We start from the raw sequence: 24235 nt of genomic DNA on the forward strand, positions 1-24235 counted from the left end.
TGGTGTTTTTGTATTTGTTTTTTGTACGATTGGAACACGACAAAGTACAAGAACGTCCGGGTCAAGACATTTTATTGAACGTAACGGAATGAACGGAATAAAATGTAGCAGTGTTTAAACGACAAATGAGTCAAAGATGTGGTTGTTCTGGACAGTGAGGCACCTTCAGTTACAGCTTTAGAACAGCGTTTTATTCCGTTTTCACCTATGACCTGCTTACACTGTAAAAAAAAAAAAAGAAAAATCCAGTTTGAAGTGCAATGACAGTTTTTTACGATTCTCAAATGTTGACTTTATTTGGTGTCTTTATATCTGTTGTACATGCAAATGAGCTTTACACTAATCAAGCAGGTATTTGTGGAGACGATGTTGAAAAATCTGTAGAAAATAACAGGAAGTGACATCACACTAAGGCCGACATGTCCAAATTGCAGCCCTCTGCATCCTAAGTTGGTACAAACAACAAAAAGTCATACTTTTTACTGTAGAATTGGAAAATTCTAGCAATTTGATGTTAAACCAACCTAATATTAAAGGTGTGGAGGCATCGAAACAATGTCAAATGCAAAATTTGGAAGGATTCACTTTCAAATTCAACATTGTCTGGTGTTCTGCTTCATAATGTGAAAATGTGACGCCCCTGCACCAGGGACACTCATTCCAGACAAAGTTCATGCATAATTTACACAAAAGAAACAACATTTTTGACTCTTAAGATTAATTTAACAAAATAAAGTTGCTCTCATATATTTGTTTTTGTTAAATTTAACAAATTGTGACAGATGAGTTTTGGCCCAGTGTTTCCTGGGTAATTTCCTAGTATGATGTCATCAATTAGAAACAGGAAGTGAAGTTATAAACTTTTAAAAATGTGTTTTTATCATTTTTAGCAAAATTCTAAATGTTAGTTCAGTGAGTGGTCCGACCTATAGGGGGCGCTTAAGGCGAGAAAATAAAAACATGTTATAAAATGTCTTGTTTACATATGAAAACATGTTGAAAACTGAAAGAAAATGGCAATATTGGGGACAAATCAATCTGAAAATGGAGGGTTAAGTTTTGAATGTCTCGCTTCATTTAATTGGCAAAATTGTTTTCATTTTTTTCAGTATTCCAGCAAACATTCCAAAAATTTGCTCAATATTTTTCCTTCAAATTCTTCCAGGCTCAGATCTGTCAAAAGGTGAGTACAAGATTGTAACGTTTGTCCCCGTGTGAGAAAACGACCTTGAAACAAAATGATAGAAAAGTGTTTTGTGGCAGATTTATTAGATTTGTTTTGCCTTGAGAAAAAGGCCTGAATTCAGAATGTTTTCTGAAGTTTTGAATAAAAACAAAGTTATTTGAAACATTCTTCCAACTCAGATCAAATATTCACATTGTTTTTTTAAATCCGTTTCCATGGCAAATTCAAACATAAATAATTTTCTGAATGTAGAAAAAAATCCTCAAAAACCATGAATAATTTAAAAAAAATTTAGCACAATTTGAACAAAACTGGAACAATAAACATTAACATTTTATAGGTTTATTTTAAAGATTTTTTGCCAGTTCAAGCAAAAACGTAAGAAAATGTTGCTTAAAGTGCCCATGACAGGTTTTTACTATTCTCTAATTTAGACTTTATTTGGTGTATTTATACCTGTTGTACAAATATATTATAATTTTAGACCAATCGAGCAGGTATTTGTGGAGAAAAATTGGAAAAATCTGTAGAAAATGACAGGAAGTGACATCACACCAGGGACACTCAGAATTTACACAAAGAAACAACTTTTTTTGACTCTATAAACATTATTTCAACAAAATAAAAAAAATGGTGACATTAGATAAGTTTTGGCCCAGTGTTTGCTGGGTAATTTCCAAGTGTGATGTCATCAATTACAAACAGGAAGTGACACTATAAACCTAAAAAATTTGCTATTCTGAGAAAAAAAATTCAAATAATTTTTAGCCAAATTCCAAATGTTTTTAACTGCATTTTAGTTCAGTGAGTCGTCCGGCCTGTAGGGGGCGCTTTAAGTCAACCTGATGAGTCAAATATAACCCAGATTAAAGACTCCTGTGGATATTCTTTTTTGTTTTTTGCCAAGTGTATATCCGTCATTCCTCCTTCCTCTTCCTCCTCTTCCTCCTCTTCCTCCTCCTCCTCTACAGTCTCCAGGCCTGGTGGAACTCAGAGGCGGGCAGAGGAGTGCAGTGCGTCGTCTCGAAGTTGTGGAGATACTTGTGCGCCTGAAACAGACCAAAGCGGAGGATTTTAAACGTGTTCAAACGGCGTCGACGTTCGGCTTTAAAAACGGTGAGAGACGAAGAAATCAAATGGAGATGAATATTCTGAATTCATCTGTGTTTGACGTTTCACAGCTGAAAGAGACATTGATGAGCTGTAATTATACATTTCAAGTGTCACTCAACGACAGATTTGGCACTTTTCAATCAGAAATCTATTGGAAAAAGTCAAAATCTAGAGGAAAATAAAGAGTCAAAAATAATTAAATCCAATTCTAATCAACACTTTTCACTCTGGATTTAACAAGATACATGACATTTGTTTGTGTTTAGCCCAAAATTCTACTTCAAATCAGTTCTACATTTTCCAGCAGTTTAAAAGTGAACTGTCTCTGTTATTGTCATTCAAGGTGATACTCCGAGATCACAGGCTAGATCTGTGGAGAGGCGAGCCGCTCACAGTGAGGATAAAATAGGACTAAATGTGACTTCTGAAGCATAAAATAAAAAAATAGTACTTGTAATCGACTTGTGTTAGACTCTCAAACACGTACAGCAGGGTACAGCAGGATAATTATTTCAAAAAGTCGGGACGTACGAAAGTAAAGTTTTTGACGAGTCGAGGAGACTTTCAATCTAATGCTGACGATTTTAAGTTGAAACAGTTTAAAGGAATGAAAGAGGATTTTTAGCGCCAAATTTGTAGTCTCAATTCCTGGTGGCGCGGAGCCGAGTAGTTCTCCCACATGTCAATCATTCCCTGCGTGCTACTGCACACCTGCAGCCTCGTTCCCAGCATAGCAGCACGTTCCCATGGCTACGCGTGCGTGGTTGAGATACCGGTGTGTGTTTAGTGAGTTCCTTCAGTTACAGCACAAAATGACGACAGAGAAAGACTGAGTTTGAGCTCAAAAGAGACGGAAATCTGAGGAGACGAGAGATGATCCGTCGCGCTGATAAACAAACACACGTGTCGCAGCGAGGCTGTTGTGTGGGTCCACACGGGGCGAGTCTGAGCATGAGCACTTCTAAAAAGGACTAACAGTCGCTTGAGTTTTCAATTCGGCAAAAAATCCTCTATTATTCCTTTAAGCGTCACATTTTGTCTTCATTACGTCATTAACACCGTTTTTATTTACATTTAGAGCGTGATCAGTCCACGATCGGACAAAGCACTCGCTGAGACCGTAGTTATTGTCAGCTCCATACGTTTCCTCTGCCGTTTGAACACGGGGCCCAGAGTACCCGCCGGGGCCCGGAGTACCCGCCGGGGCCCGGAGTACCCGCCGGGGCCCGGAGTACCCGCCGGGGCCCGGAGTACCCGCCGGGGCCCGGAGTACACGGGGCCCGGAGTACCCCGGAGGGCCCTCGCGCCCTTTGGGCACAAACACAGATGCTGTGGCATTAGCTGTAATTGATGGCACTTCACTTGTTTGGTGCTAAATGACTTCAATAAGAGGGAGCTCGCTGAAATGTATTACTCCAGTCAACCTGAGAGCACAGGTGAGGCGGTTACTACGGCAACGGGGAAAGTGTTCCTCTGTGATAATGATGTCTAAGAATAGCAGCGCCTCCCTGGGCCCCCCGGACCGCACGCAGGGCTGCAGGAATCTAAATTGTTTAAATAAGGTTTAGTGGAGAAAAGGGAAGATGCAAAGTCTCACTGAAGAGTCAGAAAGGCCATAAAGAAGAGTCCCAGGGGCTCAGGGGGCCCGGGGGGCCCAGGGGGGCCTCGTGCATCATGTTAAAATGTGAAGTCTGGCAGAGACGTAATGTAAAAAAATATTTATTGTATTTAAACATTTATTGTATGATTGTTTCAATGCATTTTTATGGTAAAGTCTGTTTGAATTGCTTTGTGTATGAATTGTGCTCTACAAATAAAAGTGACAGATAAATATGGCGTAACCCTTGGATACAGTCGTTTTTATTCATGATGAACTGGTCTAAATTGAACTTTCTTACCAAGAACAGAGCCAGTTGCCGCCGGCCGTCTGGAGTCATATCTTCACCTGGAGACGAGAACAACACCTGACTGTCTGGGTTTGAGCTGGTTACCGCTGGTTACCATGCGTTACGTGGACGTAGACCTTACCCACGGTCCACGGGAACAGAGCGTCCCTCTCGGCCTGATAAGACTGCAGCACCGACACGCACCAGTCGTCGTCCACTTCATACTGACTGTACACGGACACTGCAGAGGACACGGCGTTAGCAACCGTCGCTAAGGGCAACGAGTACATCACGAGTACAATTATTACTGCAAACAATTACAACAGCGTCATCGGAAAAACAATCACGTTCTTGTTCTGCCGTTTGAAATCTGGAGCAAAGTCAAACAATGAAACTTATTAAAACGCTGAACGTTAATATTAAAACTATGACTGGAATATTGTGATATCGTATCATTGGCGCCATATATTGGAATTTAGATAATATTGTGCATCGTTCTTTTGACAATGTGACAAAAAGAACGGATCCAAAACTTGGATTCAACTTGAACTAGAACATGTTTTCCTTTTATTTCTTACATTTTAAACCTGAACGAACATGTTTAAAGACATAAAATAGTCTGAATATCGAGATGAGCATTTGCCACCCGCAGCTGTTACTACGGTAAATACAAGACGGGCAAGTTTAATGCAACAACGTGGAACATTCAAGTCGCAGTAATGTTTCGTGATTCATGTTTTTAAGCCACAAGACGAGCAGAAAGTGTCACGTAGTGCACTCCAACTTCTAAATACGTGTCAAAATATTCACAATTCTAGTTATGACTCAAATAATCCTGATTCTGATGCATTTTCCCCCAGAATGGAGCAGTTTTACAGCAGCTCTCACTCACTTTCTTCGATGTAATTGTACGCTCCGAGCCACTGCCGCACGGCCCGGACGCTCTCGTCGGTCATTATTTTAGGATATCTGGAGAGAAGATGCAAAGGACATAAACGGGACATAAACGGGACATAAACGGGACATAAATGGGACATAAATGGCACATGAAGACACAGACGAGCTCACGTTTTGTCAGTAAAACGCACCTGAACTGCAGAAGTTTGAGCAGTAAATCGTTGCCTCTGTTGGACATGATATCCTCTGGACCCCTGAAACACACCGTTACCTCAGCTTTACATCTTTAACACAAACATTTGAGTCAATATTTAAGAATAGATCGAGATATGTTAAACTGTTAAACTAATACAAGAATCATTAGCCTTTCAGGACGTGTTTGAAGAAGTCTAAACGAGGTGTGAAATAAGACAAATGAATCAAAAAAGAATGACAATAGTAATAAAATGTTAACAATAAATACAAATAATAATATTGAGGGAAAACCTTTGTTCGCAATCCCAGTAATTTATTTACATGCCTTATATATAAGCACAGGTTAATTAAGAGGTCATATTTTGATAATTGTGATCGTTCTTCTCGACAATACAAACTGTAAAACACTTTTATAACGACGACAGCGGCATTTTCAAATATGAAATGTGAAAAGAATGAACAATTTCAGATTTTCATCCTTAACTACATTTCATTTGTAATTATCCTCCTTCAGTCGCCATGTTTCAACAGTTGTTTGGTTGATGATGAATGTAAAAACTCATTAGATAGAAATAATGGCTGAGAAGTGGATTATTAAAACACATAAAACACAACTACAATTCCACCTGTTCATAGTTTACTTTCACTTTCATTCATATTATCGCTTCATTATTCAGTCGGATGAAACCATTTTCCACGCGACTTCACCTCTAACTTCTGCTCCTCGATGGAAACACAACGAACAGGGAAATCTTCGCCATGACAACGGTTAATTAAAGACCGCTGCGTTTGGTGAACTTTGGGCCTCGCCGACGCTGCAGGTGTGACATTTTACCAAGTCGCCTCGGTGCGTACAAATACTTATGTTCACACGCAACTGGAGCAAAAGAGAGAAAATACTCTCCAACAAATAATACTTGAGGGTCACGTTTGATCATCATTTTGACACAAAGTACGGGTTGAGTTGAGAAAGAACCATTAGATTGCATTTATCATCATTGTGTTCTTTGGCGTCGTGAGTAAATTTAGATTTATTTAGTATCCTGGCAACACTAGTTTGTAACGTTTATTTTTCTTTTGCCGTTTTCTGTTGTCTCGTCTTTGCATGTCTGAATTTCAAAGTAAAATAAAACCACTTCTATGTCAGTCCAACCGGTGTAAATGTGTAAATTATTGGATGAACGTGTGGCAGCAAATAACGATTATTTTAGAAGTCGACGAGTCAAACGGTTATTTCTGTCTGACTGAAGACTTGTAAATAGAGAATATTTAGGAATAAAGTGTATTATTGATTAAAAAATATAGAAATGGTCCATTTTCTGACATTTTGGTTTAATAATGCAGCTCTTTGCTTTTAAAAAGTGTTCTGGCTCATGTTTTAGAGTGTATAATCCAGAAAACGATTTTAACAGTCGATGAATCATGATTTTTCTGATTCATCGCTGCAGCTCCAGTGAAAAGGGTTTAATTGAGTCATTTATCACTATTTAAAGAGTCACGATTCACGCTCAATGGAAGTTCAACAAGCAAAAGTATAATGCCGTCTTTTTTATGGGGATTATAGTTTTAAAACGCAGCAGTTTATTCAAATCTTCTGTTAATGCTCTTGAATTGATTTTCTTTCCACAAAATCCTACAACACGCTCACCGTTTCCACACATCTTACATTCAGCGCACAATGAAACAAACGTTATTCAATTGTTACGTCTCGTGTCTTACGTCGTGGTGATGATCTCATCTCGAGTTCTCCGCACGAGTAAAACCGGTCCCTGGTATCTGCAGACAAACAAACACACGTATGAACCATGGACCACGTCACGTCTGGGGTGTTTCCAGTGAACGGCGTTTGACCCACTTGAGGAGCTGCTCGGCGTTGTTTAGATTCATGTAGGTCCTGACCGTGTACAGCACCAGAGGCCCTGGGACAAACGGAGAGACCGGTCAGAACATCGGCGACAACCGGGATCGGCGAGGAGTTCGAGAGTTAAACAAACGTGCGCCGCGTAACCCTTTTCCAATAGAGGGTACGCAAAGGAACGCAATACGCCAAAATGTACGTCAATGCTACGCAAATGCTGCAAAAAAAGTATGTTGTGAACTTTGAAATGCGCATTTTTGTGATGATCATAATAATGACAACGTTTTAACACGTTTCTTTTTCTGACTCTCGTTATCGGGATATTGAGCCATACGTTCACGACTTATCTATCTCCATGGAGACAGAGTTACTGGTCACATCTGCTCGCTGTAAGACTAAACTGAAGAAATGCACAGATACCGTATTTTCCGGACTGTAAGTCGCACCTTTTTTCATAGTTTTGACCGGGGTGCGACTTATACTTGTATTTATACTTATATAATTATACTCCAGAGCGACTTATATGCGATATTATTTGTTATTTTCACATTTGCAACCGCATTTCATACTCCAGTGCAACTTATATAAGTTTTTTTTTCTTCTCTATTATGCATTTTTCTGGCTGGTGCGACTCCGGAAAATACGGTAGACGGGTTTACTACGGTACTACGGAACATTCCAGGCCAAGCATTACTACAAAAGTGACTAGACCAAAAACGCCAATGGATCAAGTCACATTTCACACAAAACAGGAACAATAATATGTTGTTTTAGGTTGAAATGAAAGGGAAAAAGTAAACGCAGTTATGAATAAAACGATTCGTCAAAAAAACAAATCGATTCTTAATCTACAGGTCCGGGTTTTCCCCAGTGTGTTGCCCAGAACTCACTCCAGCTTTCGGGCATGACCTTCAGGGCGAGCGGCAGCAGGTCGTCAAACGAGGCGTCCAGAACCACAGACTGGATCTCCGGGTACGACATCGCCGCCCAAGTGGCTGGAAGAAGAAACGCGCACACGATCACACACCGTGACCAGTTTTACCGTGTGCGTTCGGAGCGCGGGCGTTGTCCCTCTCACCTGTGAACCCTCCGATGGACCAGGCGTACACCACAATGTCCTCCACCTTGAACCCCAGCTTGTGCACGGCGAACTGGAGCACCACATCCATGGCGTTGGCCTCGTTCTGCGGGAAAGGAACGCCCTGGAAGAGAAACCGAGCGCGCGTCAGTCACACGGATTCATCGCGTAGAAAACCAAAAGACCGGATAAATGTGAAGGCTTACGGTGCTTCCGCCGAACCCGGGGTGATTCCAGCCCAGGACCGAATATCCACCTGTTTCCAACCAAATCCGGAGTAAAAATGAGCAATACTAAAGAGCTGTTTGTATTGTGTTTACGCTGTGGACGCCAAATGTCTTAGTTCATACTCGGTCATACTTTAAAGACTTGTTCTGCGGCTTTCAAGGCTGTTTTTTCTTTCTTAATTGAAGGAAAATGGATTAGCATTTCATTTTTGCTTCGAGATGAGAAAATTCGGTTTTGAAATCAGATTAGAAATGCAAATAAACTAAGGCCAAAAAAAAAAATTGTGCGTTTCCAGTAACATTGAAAACAAAATCCACTTCGGTAGGTCGGAATTTTTTCTTTTATATATTTATTTTCTTCCCGTAACTTTTGGATTCGTTCTCACAATTTGACCTCCTCGAATTTAAAAAAATAAATAAATCACATTCTTGAAAGGTACGGCCAGTAAATATGCAATACAATGTTTAAGGTCGGGTTTTGAAATCCAGCTCGGTCGGGTTACCGGAAACACAAAATGTTTTCTTGGCCTAAATAAAAAGTCATGTGACACTATGACATTTTCCTGGTGGGGCCACTCTGAGATCATATTGCTTGGCCTGGAATGTTCCACAGTGTGGCATTAAAACGTCCCACTTTGTATTTATTTATTCGATTACAGGCGTTTTGGTTGTTCAAAAAGACCATGAAAACAGACACTGTGAGCGGCGTCGCCTCTCCACAGATCTGACCTGAGCTTGTCCCCGTGGAGATGGACACGTTTAATGCCACATTGTTGAACATTCCGGGCAAAGGAGAGCGCCGTTCGTACGCAAAGCAATTCAAAGTGAAGAAGCCTTAAAATCTCAAAAACAAAAAACAAAAAAACAATCATAAATGTCAGAAAAGTTACACCGTGCCACTTTAACTGGTCAAAGTAAATAGGAAAAAGACGTGTTCTTGACGTGTTCTTACTTTCCAGAGGCGTGTTCATGCATCCGACTTCATAAAAGCCGGCGTTTCCCTCGCAGCAGACGACCTGTCCAGGACGAAACCGTGTGAGAAGCGACAGACGCAGCTCGACTTAGGAATAAAACTCAAACGGCAAAGGAAAGGCCGACTTACCAGCGTCTGTCCGTTCTCCTCCTCGCCGTCCATCCTCCGGTCGATAAACATGGTGTCGATTTCGTTGCCGTCGCAGGCGATGAGCTTGTTCCGTTGCCCCTCGTACTGCGAAATGGAAAGAAGCGGCTTCATTCAATCGGTCGTGTTCACGGCGTTGTTCAAATGTAATGTCATTATTTCTAACTCTGTGTTGACCAATATTACATCGTGACGTTTGGGAGCTGGTCCACAGACTTAGAGCTGTGGGACCTGATCTTCAAACAGTGAAAGGAGGAAGTGCGCTTTGGAATCTATTGAACCATTACTGTCACGCTCACAAACCAAATGGAAACAGCTTTTTTCAGACGACAGAGTGAAACTGGGGATTTGGACCAGTCCTTACGGCTTTTGCTTCCAGTCGGTAACATTTTAAAAGATTTTTTAGATGCAGACAAGTGCTTTTTTTACAAGAAATATATATAAAATTTACTCAGAAAAAAGGCTGGTGCCCCGTCTTTAAACCTATAGACAAATAAAGTCATAACCTTTTAATTTGAGAGTAAAATTAAATATTTCACCTTAAAAGATTCATTATGCTGATATAAAAGAGTTCTTGTTTTGTGTAGATAAGTCCAGCCCGCAGTGGTCTGATTTTGTAACAACGTGCTGCTTTTACAAGAAATGTATAGTTAATTTACTTATGTACAAGAAAAAAGGCTGGTGCCCCGACTTTAAACCTGTAGATTTTAGTCCAAAGTCATAACCTTTTAATTGAAAAGTAAAACTATATATTTCACTTCAAAACATTTATTATGCTGATAGGAAAGAATGAGTAGTGTATTTTGATCATAAACCCTTAGCCCATTAACCCTTTGATTGCTGGATTATGGTTAGTATCATTGTATTTACTGGGCCCATCCACATGAAAAAAGTCTTCTCTGTTTTTGACATTTTCTATCACAAAATTGTTGTCAGTTAAAAAATTAACATAGCAAATGCAAGAAAGATTTTAAGACAGAACCTTTTTTCCCGCAATAGGGATGAAAAATACTGGATCATTTGTGATTATTTTATGAAAGTTATCCATCCGCTGTGTGAAATGACATGGAAATGAAAGCTCTGGTGGTCGTACCTCTTCTATTAACTTGGCCTGGCCTTGTTGGAGCATTGGTCTCATGGCTTTTTGTAACAGAGCCACAGATCCAGGGTAGAGCATCCTCCTTCCAAACGAGTGGGCGATTAAATAACTAAAACACAAAAGCACCAGAGCCTTGTCAGAGCAGAAATACACAGCAACATATCTTTGCTCTGGGGTTTGGACTGTTTTCAAAGTCTTTTTTTTCTTCATTTTCTTATTATTGTTCCTTTTTTCAATATTTAGAAAAGAGAAAAATCTTGTCAGAGGAGAAAGATATTTTAAATTTAAAAAAATACATTTCTTGCTTGAATGCTGTAAAATATGTCTATATCTAAAACAAATATTAACCAAAAATGGCATTAATCTGTTCTGTACAGTGGGGGGAAAAGGAAATATTATTATTAATAATAACATTATTATTATTAATAATAATAAACAATAATAATAATAAAAATGGTTTTAAAAATATAGTAATAAATATACATATAAAAATAATAATCATATCTTTCCCCATGTAACAAGCAAGAAACACGACAATGCTAAGTTACATGTCAGATTAGCGGAGAGGCGAACACATTCACAGTAAAAAATATATATTTCTGAGCACTAAAACATTTTCGTTTGTATTAATGCAAGATATATTTTGTTATTTAATTATGTTCTGTTTTTTAAGATTAAAAAATAGCAGAACAAGACAAGAGAGCGGAAAAAAAATCTGAAAATGGATGAATCAAAAAATAACTCAAGTTTCTTAAAGGCGGTATGGACGATTTATCGGCGATTTGAGAACGCAGGCGGAAGTGCACATGTGCACTCCCCGTGCGGACTGATACAACACACACGTGCGTTTGTTTATTGTTTAACGGATCACATCGCATCTCTCGTCTCCCTGAGATTTCAGTCTACTTCTGAGTCAGCTCGAACTGTCTTTCTCCATCTTCATTTTGCTTGAAGACTTGCTTTGAACTATATTATGATAGATCAATGCGCTTAGACACGGGGAAATGTGGGACGAGCCACACGCAGCTGCAGGTGAGCGATAGGTGCGTTTTATGATTGACACGTGGCAGGACTAATCGGCAGTCCACGCTACGAGGAAATAAGACTCATATTTATGCCAAAGAAATCGTCCATTCAACCTTTAATTATTATTATTAGTGATAATAAGATTTAATTATTACCACTTACTTTCTTAATCTTTCTTATTGTATTATAAGTGTGACCAGGTAATTTCCCTTGTGGATCAAGAATGTCCAGGTCTAAGGTGGATAGACATTTAATGCCATGTTGTGGAACATTCCAGACACAGGCTGAACCTCAACCACAACCACCACTTTAAACTAAAACTATTCGGAGTCACTTTAATGCATGTTCTGTCGTTTGCCGTGTGCTGAAACGGCGCAGTAAAAGTTGACACACGACCAGTACGTTTCATTCGAGTGACCATGAACCCGCCGGTGGTCAGTCCTTCCCGTAGCACTGACCTGATGACGTGACATGGCAGCGTGCGCAGGCTGTGGAGGACGCCGTCCGCCGCTCCTCTCAGTTTGGGCTCAGGCTTCAGCAGAGAAACACCGGCTTTGGACACTTTTCTGTCCACGTTAGAAGAAGAAGAAGGTGGCTTTATTTACAGCGAGACTGGATTAACGACAAAACTACAAACTTCTACTGCCAAATCTGACTTCAAGGGGAGTCATAGTTGCCAAGGGAACTCAAGCTTCTGGTTTCTGAAGTAAAATTGGCCATAACGCATAGATTTATTTAAAAACCTATTGCATAAACCACCAGACTAGACTAGACCGAGCTTAAACCGGGACTAGACCGAGCTTAAACCGGGACTAGACCGAGCTTAAACCGGGACTAGACCCGAGCTTAAACCGGGACTAGACCGAGCTTAAACCGGGACTAGACCCGAGCTTAAACCGGGACTAGACCCGAGCTTAAACCGGGACTAGACCCGAGCTTAAACCGGGACTAGACCCGAGCTTAAACCAGGACTAGACCGAGCTTAAACCGGGACTAGACCGAGCTTAAACCGGGACTAGACCGAGCTTAGACCCAGGACTAGACCGAGTTTAAACCGGGACTAGACCGAGCTTAGACCCAGGAGTGTGAAAAGTAACCCTGACACAAGGAGAACATGCAAACGCCCCTCGATTCTGAACCATCTGCAGGTCGTTCTCGCGATGGTGCAGGTTTAGCATCCGTTATATAGTTTGCAGTCAAAAGTTAGAAACACTTACGGATTGTTGACCTCCGTGGCACTGAAGTCTGCCGGCCAGTGCGAGAAGTCAAAGTCATAGCTCCTTAACTTCTTCTGCAGAGGAACAAATTACAGAAGAAAGTTTGACATGCGAAGATAAAGGATACGGGATCAGTCAAACTGTCAAAATAAAACTAGCCTTGATTTAGTCTTTAGAATAAGGAAAACCGTGACTAAAACTCAATGGTCTCTCAGTAACAACAGTACATTTGTCATAAAGACTGCATTTGCGACGCCCGACTTCACCTTTTACTTTGATAATACTGTGATAAATCGACGCGCTCACCTTTTACTTTGATAATACTGTGATAAATCGACGCGCTCACCTTTTACTTTGATAATACTGTGATAAACTGAGGCGCTCACCTTGTTCGACGCCGTGTGACTGCTCTTGGTCTCCTCCAGAATAGAAATGAACTGCATATATTCAGAGTTCCTCCATCGTTCGAAGCCTCGGGTCAGAAAAGGCAACAGAACAGATAAATAAAAAGGCACAAACCAAACGGAGAAAGAGTGCGCTTGTTATGGGGCCTCGAGGGTGCGTTTGGTATTCACACCGTGTCGGCCGTGGACCTTGTGGAACTGTTTCAATGTTAATGACTTTGTGTCTGAGCGGTGAACACGCGGCCTGCTGCGATACGGGGAGATGGATCGGTTATGTTCATCATTTCAGACGCGGGGCAGAGGCCCACAACACGCCGGGGCTGATTCACGCTTTCTGAAAGAAGTGCGCCCAGAGAAGGAAAAAAACACCAGACGCTGAACTGCATAACGGCAGAAAGGCAAGACAAAAACGCTCAAAACGATTCGTGAGAACGTTTTCAACAACAAAAAGATGGATCAAATGGCTTATAAAACATATTTTTACAGATTGTGTGTAAAATTACAGTCCTAACTTTTTATAGAACCATTTTGTGCTTATTTGAATAGTTTATTCTGGTTATTATAATCCCTCACCCCAAATGTATAACGAAAAGCAGATTGTCTGCAGAGCGTTCGTGTATCTGCAGAGCGTTCACGTATCTGCAGAGCGTTCACGTATCTGCAGAGCGTTCACGTATCTGCAGAGCGTTCACGTATCTGCAGAGCGTTCAACTATCTGCTGAGCGTTCACGTATCTGCCGAGCGTTCACGTATCTGCAGAGCGTTCACGTATCTGCTGAGCGTTCGCGTATCTGCTGAGCGTTCGCGTATCTGCCGAGCGTTCGCGTATCTGCAGAGCGTTTCGCGTATCTGCTGAGCGTTCGCGTATCTGCTGAGCGTTCACGTATCTGCTGAGCGTTCGCGTATCTGCTGAGCGTTCGCGTATCTGCTGAGCGTTCGCGTATCTGCTGAGCGTTCGCGTATCTGCTGAGCGTTCGCGTATCTGCTGAGCGTTCGCGTATCTGCCGAGCGTTCGCGTATCTGCTGAGCGTTCGCGTATCTGCTGAGCGTTCACGTATCTGCTGAGCGTTCGCGTATCTGCCGAGCGTTCGCGTATCTGCAGAGCGTTTCACGTATCTGCTGAGCGTTCGCGTATCTGCTGAGCGTTCGCGTATCTGCTGAGCGTTCGCGTATCTGCCGAGCGTTCGCGTATCTGCTGAGCGTTCGCGTATCTGCTGAGCGTTCACGTATCTGCTGAGCGTTCGCGTATCTGCCGAGCGTTCGCGTATCTGCAGAGCGTTTCACGTATCTGCTGAGCGTTCGCGTATCTGCTGAGCGTTCGCGTATCTGCTGAGCGTTCGCGTATCTGCTGAGCGTTCACGTATCTGCTGAGCGTTCGCGTATCTGCCGAGCGTTCGCGTATCTGCAGAGCGTTCGCGTATCTGCAGAGCGTTTCACGTATCTGCTGAGCGTTCGCGTATCTGCAGAGCGTTTCACGTATCTGCCGAGCGTTCGCGTATCTGCAGAGCGTTTCACGTATCTGCCGAGCGTTCACGTATCATTTGTCCTCCAGCTCAGTTTGAGAATGTTCTGTTACGTGAATAAACAATAATAAATGACACAGTGACAGTACACAAGTATGTGGCTTTACCTCGGAGACAGGCCACTCCCAGGAGACACACCAGAACTGTCCCCACGTACTGACTGACAGGAACCAACTTACTGCTGCAGATGTAGCCTGGAACACAGAGCACAGTCACCCGGGGCAACAGAGGAGCACGGTAACAACACTTGTCCTGATTTAAACCTGGTCTAGTCCTGGTCTAGTCCTGGTCTAGTCCTGGTCTAGTCCTGGTCTAGTCCTAGTCCTAGTCCTAGTCCTAGTCCTCATCCTAGTCCTCGTCCTAGTCCTCGTCCTAGTCCTCGTCCTAGTCCTCGTCCTAGTCCTAGTCCTAGTCCTGGTCTAGTCCTGGTCTAGTCCTGGTCTCGTCCTGGTCTCGTCCTGGTCTCGTCCTGGTCTCGTCCTGGTCTCGTCCTGGTCTAGTCCTGGTCTCGTCCTGGTCTCGTCCTGGTCTCGTCCTGGTCTCGTCCTGGTCTCGTCCTGGTTCTAGTCCTGGTTTCGTCCTGGTTTCGTCCTGGTCTAGTCCTGGTCTAGTCCTGGTCTAGTCCTGGTCTCGTCCTGGTCTCGTCCTGGTCTCGTCCTGGTCTCGTCCTGGTCTCGTCCTGGTCTCGTCCTGGTCTCGTCCTGGTCTAGTCCTGGTCTAGTCCTGGTCTAGTCCTGGTCTAGTCCTGGTTTCGTCCTGGTCTAGTCCTGGTCTAGTCCTGGTCTAGTCCTGGTTTCGTCCTGGTCTAGTCCTGGTCTAGTCCTGGTCTAGTCCTGGTCTAGTCCTGGTTTCGTCCTGGTCTAGTCCTGGTCTAGTCCTGGTCTAGTCCTGGTCTAGTCCTGGTCTAGTCCTGGTCTAGTCCTGGTCTCGTCCTGGTCTCGTCCTGGTTTCGTCCTGGTTTCGTCCTGGTTTCGTCCTGGTTTCGTCCTGGTCTAGTCCTGGTCTAGTCCTGGTCTAGTCCTGGTTTCGTCCTGGTCTAGTCCTGGTCTAGTCCTGGTCTAGTCCTGGTCTAGTCCTGGTCTAGTCCTGGTCAAGTCCTGGTCTAGACCTGGTCTAGTCCTGGTCTAGTCCTGGTCTAGTCCTGGTCTAGTCCTGGTCAAGTCCTGGTCTAGTCCTGGTCTAGTCCTGGTCTAGTCCTGGTCTAGTCCTGGTCGATCCAGTTCCAGTTTAGTCCCAGTTTTATGTGGTGTATAAACTCGTAAACAACAACCTTTCAATGCATTCCCATAAACATATACTGTACATAGAAACGTTACCATAAAATTTGAAGAAAATATAATACATAAGATATTCCTTTATTGTCCACACATGGGGAAATTTCATTGTTGCAACGCAGGTAGATACAGAGGAAAAGGACAGATAACTTATAGGTTAAGTTTAAAAAAACACTCTAGAAGAACTCTTATAAACAAAACTCTTAAACAAAAACTCCTATAGACAAAACCTCTCATTTCTTAATAAGGAATGGAGGGGAAAAATAAAGATTAAAAAAATAAAAACAGCTAGCGTAAGACAAGATAATACTACTAATAATAATTAATATAACTAATTTTCATCAGTTATATGCACATGAATGTGACATTATTGCATGTGAGTATATATATATATATATATATATATACACATTATATATTTATACATACACAGAGCCAATAAGAGACGTTTAATCCAAACACCGTCTCAAATGAACAGAATGAAACAAACGCTGCAGTGAAACGTGCAGAAAAGACATAAACAAAGGGCGACATCGACTTCCTGTGTTTTGATCAGGCTCGAGCCTCATTAACCGCCTCCAAATCCACAATCTCAATCCTCGCCTACAACACGTGTACGGATCGATACCAGACGCTCAATTATACACAGAGGACCAGCGCATTACCACTTCTAATTATTTTCTATTGACGAGAGTCTTATTGGATGATACACTTGATTCACTTTTATTAATTTCTAACTTCACAGCCCGCGAGCCACAAGACTGTGGGAAAACAGTCAATTTGAACAACAAAAAAAGAAGAAAAATCTAATAAATCATCTTTTACTTTTCATTCTTGACCATTAATCGTAAAAAAGCAGCAAAATTATTCAGACTTATTCATATTGGAGACAAAGAAGCGCACGAATTGTATTGTACGGCGCAGTTTGTTTTTGTTTACCAATAAATATATTTCCCTTTTAGAAAAACTGCAATTTGTGATTTTTTCCCCAAGTGTCAGGGTGAACTTTATCTCGAATTCTGACTTTTATCTCCACTTCTTTATATAGGTTAGTTTGTTTAATGTAAGTTTTGTTGCTGTGTGTTTGAAAAATAATAAATAGACGAAAAAAAGTGTAATATATTATGCAAAGTTGACATTATGATCTTTTAACCATGTTATAATCACGTTCTCTCATAATTGTTAAATTGTTAAATAAATTCACTGTCTCCTCCCACATCACTGTACTTTTTAAATTATTCATATTTTTTTAAATTATTCATACTCTGGTCATAAATGTAGGGTTAACGAATATCACACAGCAATAAAACCATGTAAATAAAATGTTTAAAATTATATATATATATATATATATATATATATATATAATAATAATAATAATGTGAATAAAAATATAGAAAAACATATTGAACTAATCATAATTTTGTGTTATTTAATATTGAAAAATGAAGCAATTGAGAAGACCTTTCATGTAAAATACTCCTCATGATAATGCTCAAGCCCAGTTCATTTTCACCAGACAAAAGACGTGCGAGTTGTTGGTTATTTGGCATGCAGCAGTTCAGACAAACAGTATCAAATGTTCATCAGGGTCGTTCATAAGCAGTCCTACCTTTGCGGTACAGATAGCAAAGCAGAAGAGGAGAGCTGTAGTAAGACAGAGACCACAGCGCGGAGGCCTGAAGGCACAAAAACACAACTTAGCAAACGTGCTTTTAGTTAGAAAACAATCAAGCTTAGCATTAGCTCCAAGAAACACGAACTGGACAGAGATGGTGATGGAATTTATGACATGTTTTGTGTAAATAATGTCTCTCACTATAAACGGAATAGTTCTAAATGACTGGTGGAAAGGACAGAAGGACGGTGTGACAGATGATGCAGTTGTGTCCTTGATCGAGACGTGGTTAAAAAAAAAAAGAGTTCAAAGGTCGTCATTTGGTCTGCAGAGGAGTCCTTTTCAATTGGCAAGGGACTTTAGCCAAGTATAAACGTGAGAAGGGAATTCTCTGGTTATGTTTACGGCGTGTCAGGACAGAGGAAGGTAAAAATGACCTTATAGACCTTTGAGGAGCTTCGATCATCATAATAACAATAATAACACATTAGTTTCATGGAGAAGCTCTAAAGTTGCCTCATAGTTTTGCTCTTTGCTCCGTACGACTGTTTACTATTGTTGTCACTGTGTTTTTCCATCTTTATCTGTAAAATATTGCTGTTTTGTACCAATGTAATGAATAAAATGTAAAATGTAAAAGTACTAGACCAATACGCGCCCGTGATGACGCACTCACCCAGCCGAGGATGCTGTCTGCGTGTTTCTCAAATCCACTGGGCTGGTAGTTCCATCCCTGACGGAGACAAATGACAATACATCACGTTTGTGTAGACACATAACGACCGAAGAACAGAAATACACAACTATTAAAAGTATTGACTGAGTTTACCACGTGTGTCGCTTGGGAATACTTTTATCAGTTTTAGTTCCAATACCTTTTGAAACTGTGCTCAATAAACTCCAAAAAGTATAGCCAATTTGAAAAAAAAAGATTACATGTGCATTTCAAGATTACATGCTCAAAATGTATAAATGATGTACGTCCTAAATGCTGGGTTTTAATACTTAAATATTGTTTGCATTTGTATTTAATTATTTGAATCTTAATTAGATATTCAATAAATATATCCTCCTATTGTTGTATACAATGTTCCAATTATATGTTTTAATTCATTCATATTGTCAGTGTTTATCATGTGGAAGACGCTGAACTGCAGAGAGTTAAAACACAGTCTGAAGTTCTCTTTGAGACGAAATGTTTCTGAAAAAACAATTAACGGACGAGTTTTGTTTTTCACACTTGACCAACCTGATGATTTTGTGCTTTGAAGACTTTTAAAGACCTTTTGTCGGTCACTGGATCACATCACGGGCAGAAAGGCAAGTGGGAGAACCACAGTTTTCAGGAAAAGGTCAAGAAGATTATCGAGGAAAAGATTTGCACGATTTCTGACGACTGCCATAACTACTGCAGGTCGTTAAATATGTTTGGACCAATTATATTAGTATAATAAATATAAGTATTTTAATTATAATGACAGTTTTATTTCCTCTACATTATTTGCACTGATAGTTATTAGTTACTCTGTTTGAATTCTACATGTTTGTATTGTATATTCTACTACTACTAGTAGAAAAAGCTTCAGTTGTAGTCATCTGGACTCAGTTTGAAAAATTAGACGTTTCGACTCTCATCCAAGAGTCATTGTCAATAAAAGAATTTAGATCGAGAACTCCGATATTAATACTGTTCTGTGGTAAGACCCGCCCATTGGGCGGAGCCTTCCTGAAGTAGAAAGAGTTGTTTGTTTCAACAGAAACTCCCCCCTTGTATCTACCGAGCTAGCCTATTCAGAATTTTAATGGGCTATTAGAAACCTCTTTGTCTTTGTGAGACCCTGGCTCAACCACCCTGAGTACCTGATTAGCATCTGAATGTCCTTGTCCTGGTCCTCTACCTTTCCAGGGGTTCAGTAACCCATTATAAATAACAGGAAGATTAAACCTTAGCCCTCCATTTCTGTTTAAAGAAGGTCTTTCTTTTTTAACAAAAATAGCTTCCTTGACTCCTCTTTCAAACCATCTTTTCTCCCTGCTTAAAACCTTCACCTCACCGTCTTCAAACGAGTGATTAGAGGCTTCAAGATGGAGATGCACGGCGCTCTGTGGTCCTGAACTTGTATTTCTTCTGTGCTGATAAAGCCTCTTGTGTAGAGGCTGTTTTGTCTCACCTATGTAACGTTCTTTACAACTTTCTTCACTGCATTGGATCGAATAAACTACATTGCTCTGTTTTTGAGTCGGCAACTTGTCCTTAGGGTGAACCAGTTTTTGTCTTAAAGTGTTTCCTGGTTTAAAATAAACAGGGACTTTGTGTTGTCTAAAAATTCTCTGCAGTTTTTCCGACAGGCCAGAGACATAAGGGATAGAAACACCCTTCCTTCTCTGTTCAGTTTCCCTTTTGTCCTGCTTTTTGGTTCTCTTCACTCTGTTGAGGGCCCAAGCGGGGTAACCACAGGCTGAGAGGGCATTTCGGACATGTTTTTCCTCTTTCTTCTTGCCCTCTGAGCTGGTGGGCACACCTTGAGCTCTGTGTTGTAAGGTTCTGATCACACCCAGCTTGTGCTGTAGTGGGTGGTTGGAACCAAAGAGCAGATACTGGTCCGTGTGTGTAGGTTTCCTCGGTAGATACAAGGGGGGAGTTTCTGTTGAAGCAAACAACTCTTTCTACTTCAGGAAGGCTCCGCCCAATGGGCGGGTCTTACCACAGAACAGTATTAATATCGGAGTTCTCGATCTAAATTCTTTTATTGACAATGACTCTTGGATGAGAGTCGAAACGTCTATTTTTTCAAACTGAGTCCAGATGACTACAACTGAAGCTTTTTCTACTATGAAACACGCCTGGACGAATGAGGGATTACACCGACATATCTACTACTACTACTAATTATTTATGTTGCAGCACATGGCCAGAGAAAATTTCCCATGTTCACATACATTGACAACCCATTTTCTGGTTCTGATTTAACCTATTTAATTGTGATCAAATTAAAGACATCGTGGATATAGTTTTTAAACCAACTTATTTGCTTGAATCCACATGACGACAACACACTTCAGCTCAGTACTCCAGGGTCAGGACACTACGTCAGATGATAAAGAAGGTCACAAACGCTCTCATACATATTATAATCTTTAATTAAGTCTATTCAGTGTCACGGTACATTGTTTAACTTGTGCACAGTTGCATTTCCCCGTGAACTCTTTGTTATTGTCATTCACCTTCAGAGACAGCAACGTGAATGTGACGAGTGTTTACATCGCGTTAGCATTAGCATACGAGCTAACAAACATTACAATGCCTTTGCAGATAAGACTCGAGCTGTTAAACAAACCCATTAGATAAACCGCATCAAAAATATGCAAATGTATATCAGATTTGTATATATGAATATAGAAAACAACAGACTGTCAGTCAGTGAAGAGTAATATAATATAATAAATCCATGGTGAAGAGTAACAACAACCGACACTTCCGGGGCCGCTACGTAGCCGCCGCGGCACTTCGCACGTCAAACCCGGGCGCGTTTGTAGCAGTTTGCCCCCCGCAGACGGCCGCAGAGCAGAGTAAATACACGTACCCTCCTCCCCGGTCTGCCGTCGGGTCGGGACGGGTCCGGTGCGCGGTGAATTCGTTGCAGATGAGGCCCGAGCAAACACCGGAGCCACATCCAGCCGGCCATTCTTACGCTACGGGAGCCCGGAGTGGCCAGAAGCTGAAAGCGCGAAATGCAGTACTGTATTGCGGGTCGAAGCGAAGGCAACAAGGTTTAATTCAGAGGGTGAGGTTTAAGTCTAAAGATTAGTCTAAATGATAAAGTCTAAAGATTAGTCTAAATGATAAAGTCTAAAGATTAGTCTAAAGAATAAGGTCTCTTACTCTCTCCCCTCTATCTTTCTTTTTTAATTCTTCACAATCTGCAATTTAATGGAAGTAAAACTATGATCAATCTATATTTTTTATTACTTGATTTCAAAAGAACGAAACTGATTACAAATAATAATTAAAGCAACGTCAAAGGTGTTTTTTATTTATAGCACATTAACAGGCTTACAACAAATACACTAAAACTTAAAAAACAGGGCAAAAGACTTTGACTAACTGTATATTTTATTTAATATTCTAGTTGGATTGGTTGGATGATTTTGGAATATCAATTCAAATATATTTATTTTATAGAGCCCAAAATAAAAACCAGCAGTCTCACAATTTTACAAAACTGTTTATTTCTACAACACAAAGTTAGAAAATACAACAATGATGAAATTAAGAGCCAGAATAAATGGTAATACAATTCAAAATGATTAATATAGCAAAATATTGCAACATTTGTGTCAAATAAGGTATAAATAGCATATGTGCGAGTAAAATAAATACAACTAAATGAGAAATAACAAATGAAATTGGCTTGGAGTTATAAACACAAAAACTGAAAGTGATTATGAATAATCAAAGGAAGCAATCAATGAAAAACTGTAAAATAACATTGAAGTGAAGGTCCCAAAAAAAAAGGTTGCATCCCAAAAAGATTAAATGATTTTATACAATGCAACATGGAGTTTGAGCCTCAATGTTTTGGTCCTGGTCCTGGTCCTGGTCTTGTCCTGGTCTTGTCCTGGTCTTGTCCTGGTCCTGGTCCTGGTCCTGGTCCTTGTCTGCTGTGGTGTTCTTCTGGTCCTGGTCCTGGTCTGCTCATGGTCCTGGTCCTGGTCCTGGTCCTGGTGCTGGTCTTGTCCTGGTCCTGGTCCTTGTCTGCTGTGGTGTTCTTCTGGTCCTGGTCCTGGTCTGCTCATGGTCCTGGTCCTGGTCCTGGTCCTGGTCTTGTCCTGGTCCTGGTCCTGGTCCTTGTCTGCTGTGGTGTTCTTCTGCTCCTGGTCCTGGTCCTGGTCCTGGTCCTGGTCTGCTCATGGTCCTGGTCCTGGTCCTGGTCCCGGTCCCGGTCCCGGTCCTGGTCAGGTCTTTTGTTCTTCTGGTCCTGGTCCTGGTCTTGTCCTGGTCTGCTCATGGTCCTGGTCCTGGTCCCGGTCCTGGTCCTGGTCAGGTCTTTTGTTCTTCTGGTCCTGGTCCTGGTCCTGGTCCCGGTCCTGGTCCCGGTCCCGGTCCCGGTCCTGGTCCTGGTCCTGGTCAGGTCTTTTGTCTGCCGTGTGGTTCCTCTGCTCCTGGGACCAGATGACTTGTGACAGCTGGTGCAGGATCACATGTGGGATGACCATCAGCTCTGACACGGCTCGTCTCTGAAAAGCGGAGCGAGAAGACAAACATCCTCAGCTCCCGTCCTCGTCTTTTATGTTTCACCTAAAACAAAAAAAAACCCACGCAACAACAACACACGGTGCAAAAGTGCAACGTCTGTCAGTCTGCGGCTTTGAACAGACGTGACGAGCGGGACGCAGTGGAAAAGGGAGATTATTTCAGCGATACGCATATGAGTTCTGGCTTACCGTATTTTCCGCACTATAAGGCTCACTGGATTATAAAGCGCATTAAGCCAAACAAAACGTGTACCACGCAAAATCGCTTCGAGCTCAGTAAGCACAACCAGAATTCATCCATATAAGACGCACTGGATTATGAGGCGCACTGTCGTTTTTTGAGAAAATTAAAGGCTTTCAAGTGCGCCTTATAGTGCAGAAAATACGGTAGTTGGTTCCCGGTTTGGTTCTGGTTTAGACTTTGAGCATTTTTCTTCCTCTTGTCGATGCTTCCTGGTCCCTGGTCTTCCTGGTTTGCTGGTTAAAGGTGCACTATATAACGTATGTCATTGTTTTGCCTGGAACGCTTCAACGTATACGCCTTAAAGGAACCGTGTGTAGTCTGCGCTCTTTCTGAACCTGCCTTCACCTGCCTTCACCTGCCGCTAGAAGACACATCCAAGTGTTCCGCAGGCCGCACTCGCACTGATTCATGACAGAACGCTGAAGGTTCTCGGGACCATATAGGCTCAAACCAACCGGCTTTAGGAACTGGCAACCCAAACGAGAGACGAGGCGCGTTGGGGATGAGCAAGATGAGGTTTGTGTTGGACGTCACGAGTGTTGAAAGAGCGTGAAATCCAAACGCGATCAACCAACCGAAGCCGCCGCCGCTGCAGCTTCCGTGCGTTATTATAGAAGAATAGAATAATGTTTGTGAGTGCGAGGAGTGTAACAGTGGATTTTGAGGGACACTCGAGTGACACAAACACACACAGACACACACAGACACACACAAACACACACAGACACACACAGACTTAGGTGATGCAACGCCTTCTGCTCACCGCTCCAGCTCCTTGTAGACGGCGTCCTCTCCTCTTGGCTTCAGATCCTGGCAAGACAAAAGGGTAAACACGAGGATCCGTGGTACAAAGCCAGATTAATGTTCCTCCAGTGTGTAATGAGATTGATCTGTTAATACTGCTAATGTAAGGGCGGGCGGCGCTCATGAGCGTCGGCTTGAGCGGATTGGGCACTGACGGACCGGGGAGGAAGACATATTTACTGACAGCGACGGGAAGGAGGGAAGTCAAGA

The 24235-nt window shown here is 41.7% G+C and overlaps 2 protein-coding genes across 2 annotated transcripts in view; both read right to left on the reverse strand.

The window, feature by feature from the left end:
- Positions 1-55: 55 nt before the first annotated feature.
- abhd16a (abhydrolase domain containing 16A, phospholipase) lies at positions 56-21415 on the reverse strand. The gene is made up of 20 exons (XM_072461696.1): positions 21306-21415; positions 18398-18454; positions 17716-17782; positions 14937-15023; positions 13289-13374; positions 12903-12976; positions 12144-12251; positions 10654-10768; positions 9543-9647; positions 9393-9456; positions 8420-8469; positions 8214-8337; positions 8026-8130; positions 7133-7196; positions 6997-7053; positions 5274-5336; positions 5078-5154; positions 4328-4426; positions 4198-4244; positions 56-2235 (listed from the first exon to the last, which is right to left on the reverse strand). The coding sequence occupies exons 1-20, from the start codon at positions 21405-21407 to the stop codon at positions 2152-2154; spliced, it is 1635 nt and encodes a 544-aa protein (XP_072317797.1). The 5' UTR covers positions 21408-21415; the 3' UTR covers positions 56-2151.
- Positions 21416-22854: 1439 nt separating this feature from the next.
- Positions 22855-24235, reverse strand: part of g6fl (g6f-like) — a 57706-nt gene continuing 56325 nt past the window's right edge. The window contains exons 11-12 of the mRNA XM_072461518.1: positions 23985-24031; positions 22855-22959 (exon numbers count right to left, since the gene is read on the reverse strand). Of these exons, the coding sequence (XP_072317619.1) occupies positions 22938-22959; positions 23985-24031 (69 nt within the window). The 3' untranslated portion in view covers positions 22855-22937. The remainder of the gene's footprint in view (positions 22960-23984; positions 24032-24235) is intronic.

Source organism: Eucyclogobius newberryi, unplaced genomic scaffold, assembly GCF_026437365.1.
Source record: "Eucyclogobius newberryi isolate DKJ021-1_F unplaced genomic scaffold, fEucNew1.0.hap1 SCAF_3, whole genome shotgun sequence".
Taxonomy (NCBI): domain Eukaryota; kingdom Metazoa; phylum Chordata; class Actinopteri; order Gobiiformes; family Gobiidae; genus Eucyclogobius; species Eucyclogobius newberryi.

Excerpts from the sequence above, each read along its gene's own strand:
- abhd16a (XM_072461696.1), bottom strand. The coding sequence starts at position 21,407 with ATGGCCGGCTGGATGTGGCTCCGGTGTTTGCTCGGGCCTCATCTGCAA. Across the intron at positions 15,024-17,715 it reads TTGCTATCTGTACCGCAAAG|GCTACATCTGCAGCAGTAAG; the intron begins GTAGGACTGCTT and ends TCTGTGTTCCAG. Across the intron at positions 13,375-14,936 it reads GGGAGTGGCCTGTCTCCGAG|GCTTCGAACGATGGAGGAAC; the intron begins GTAAAGCCACAT and ends TTCTGACCCGAG.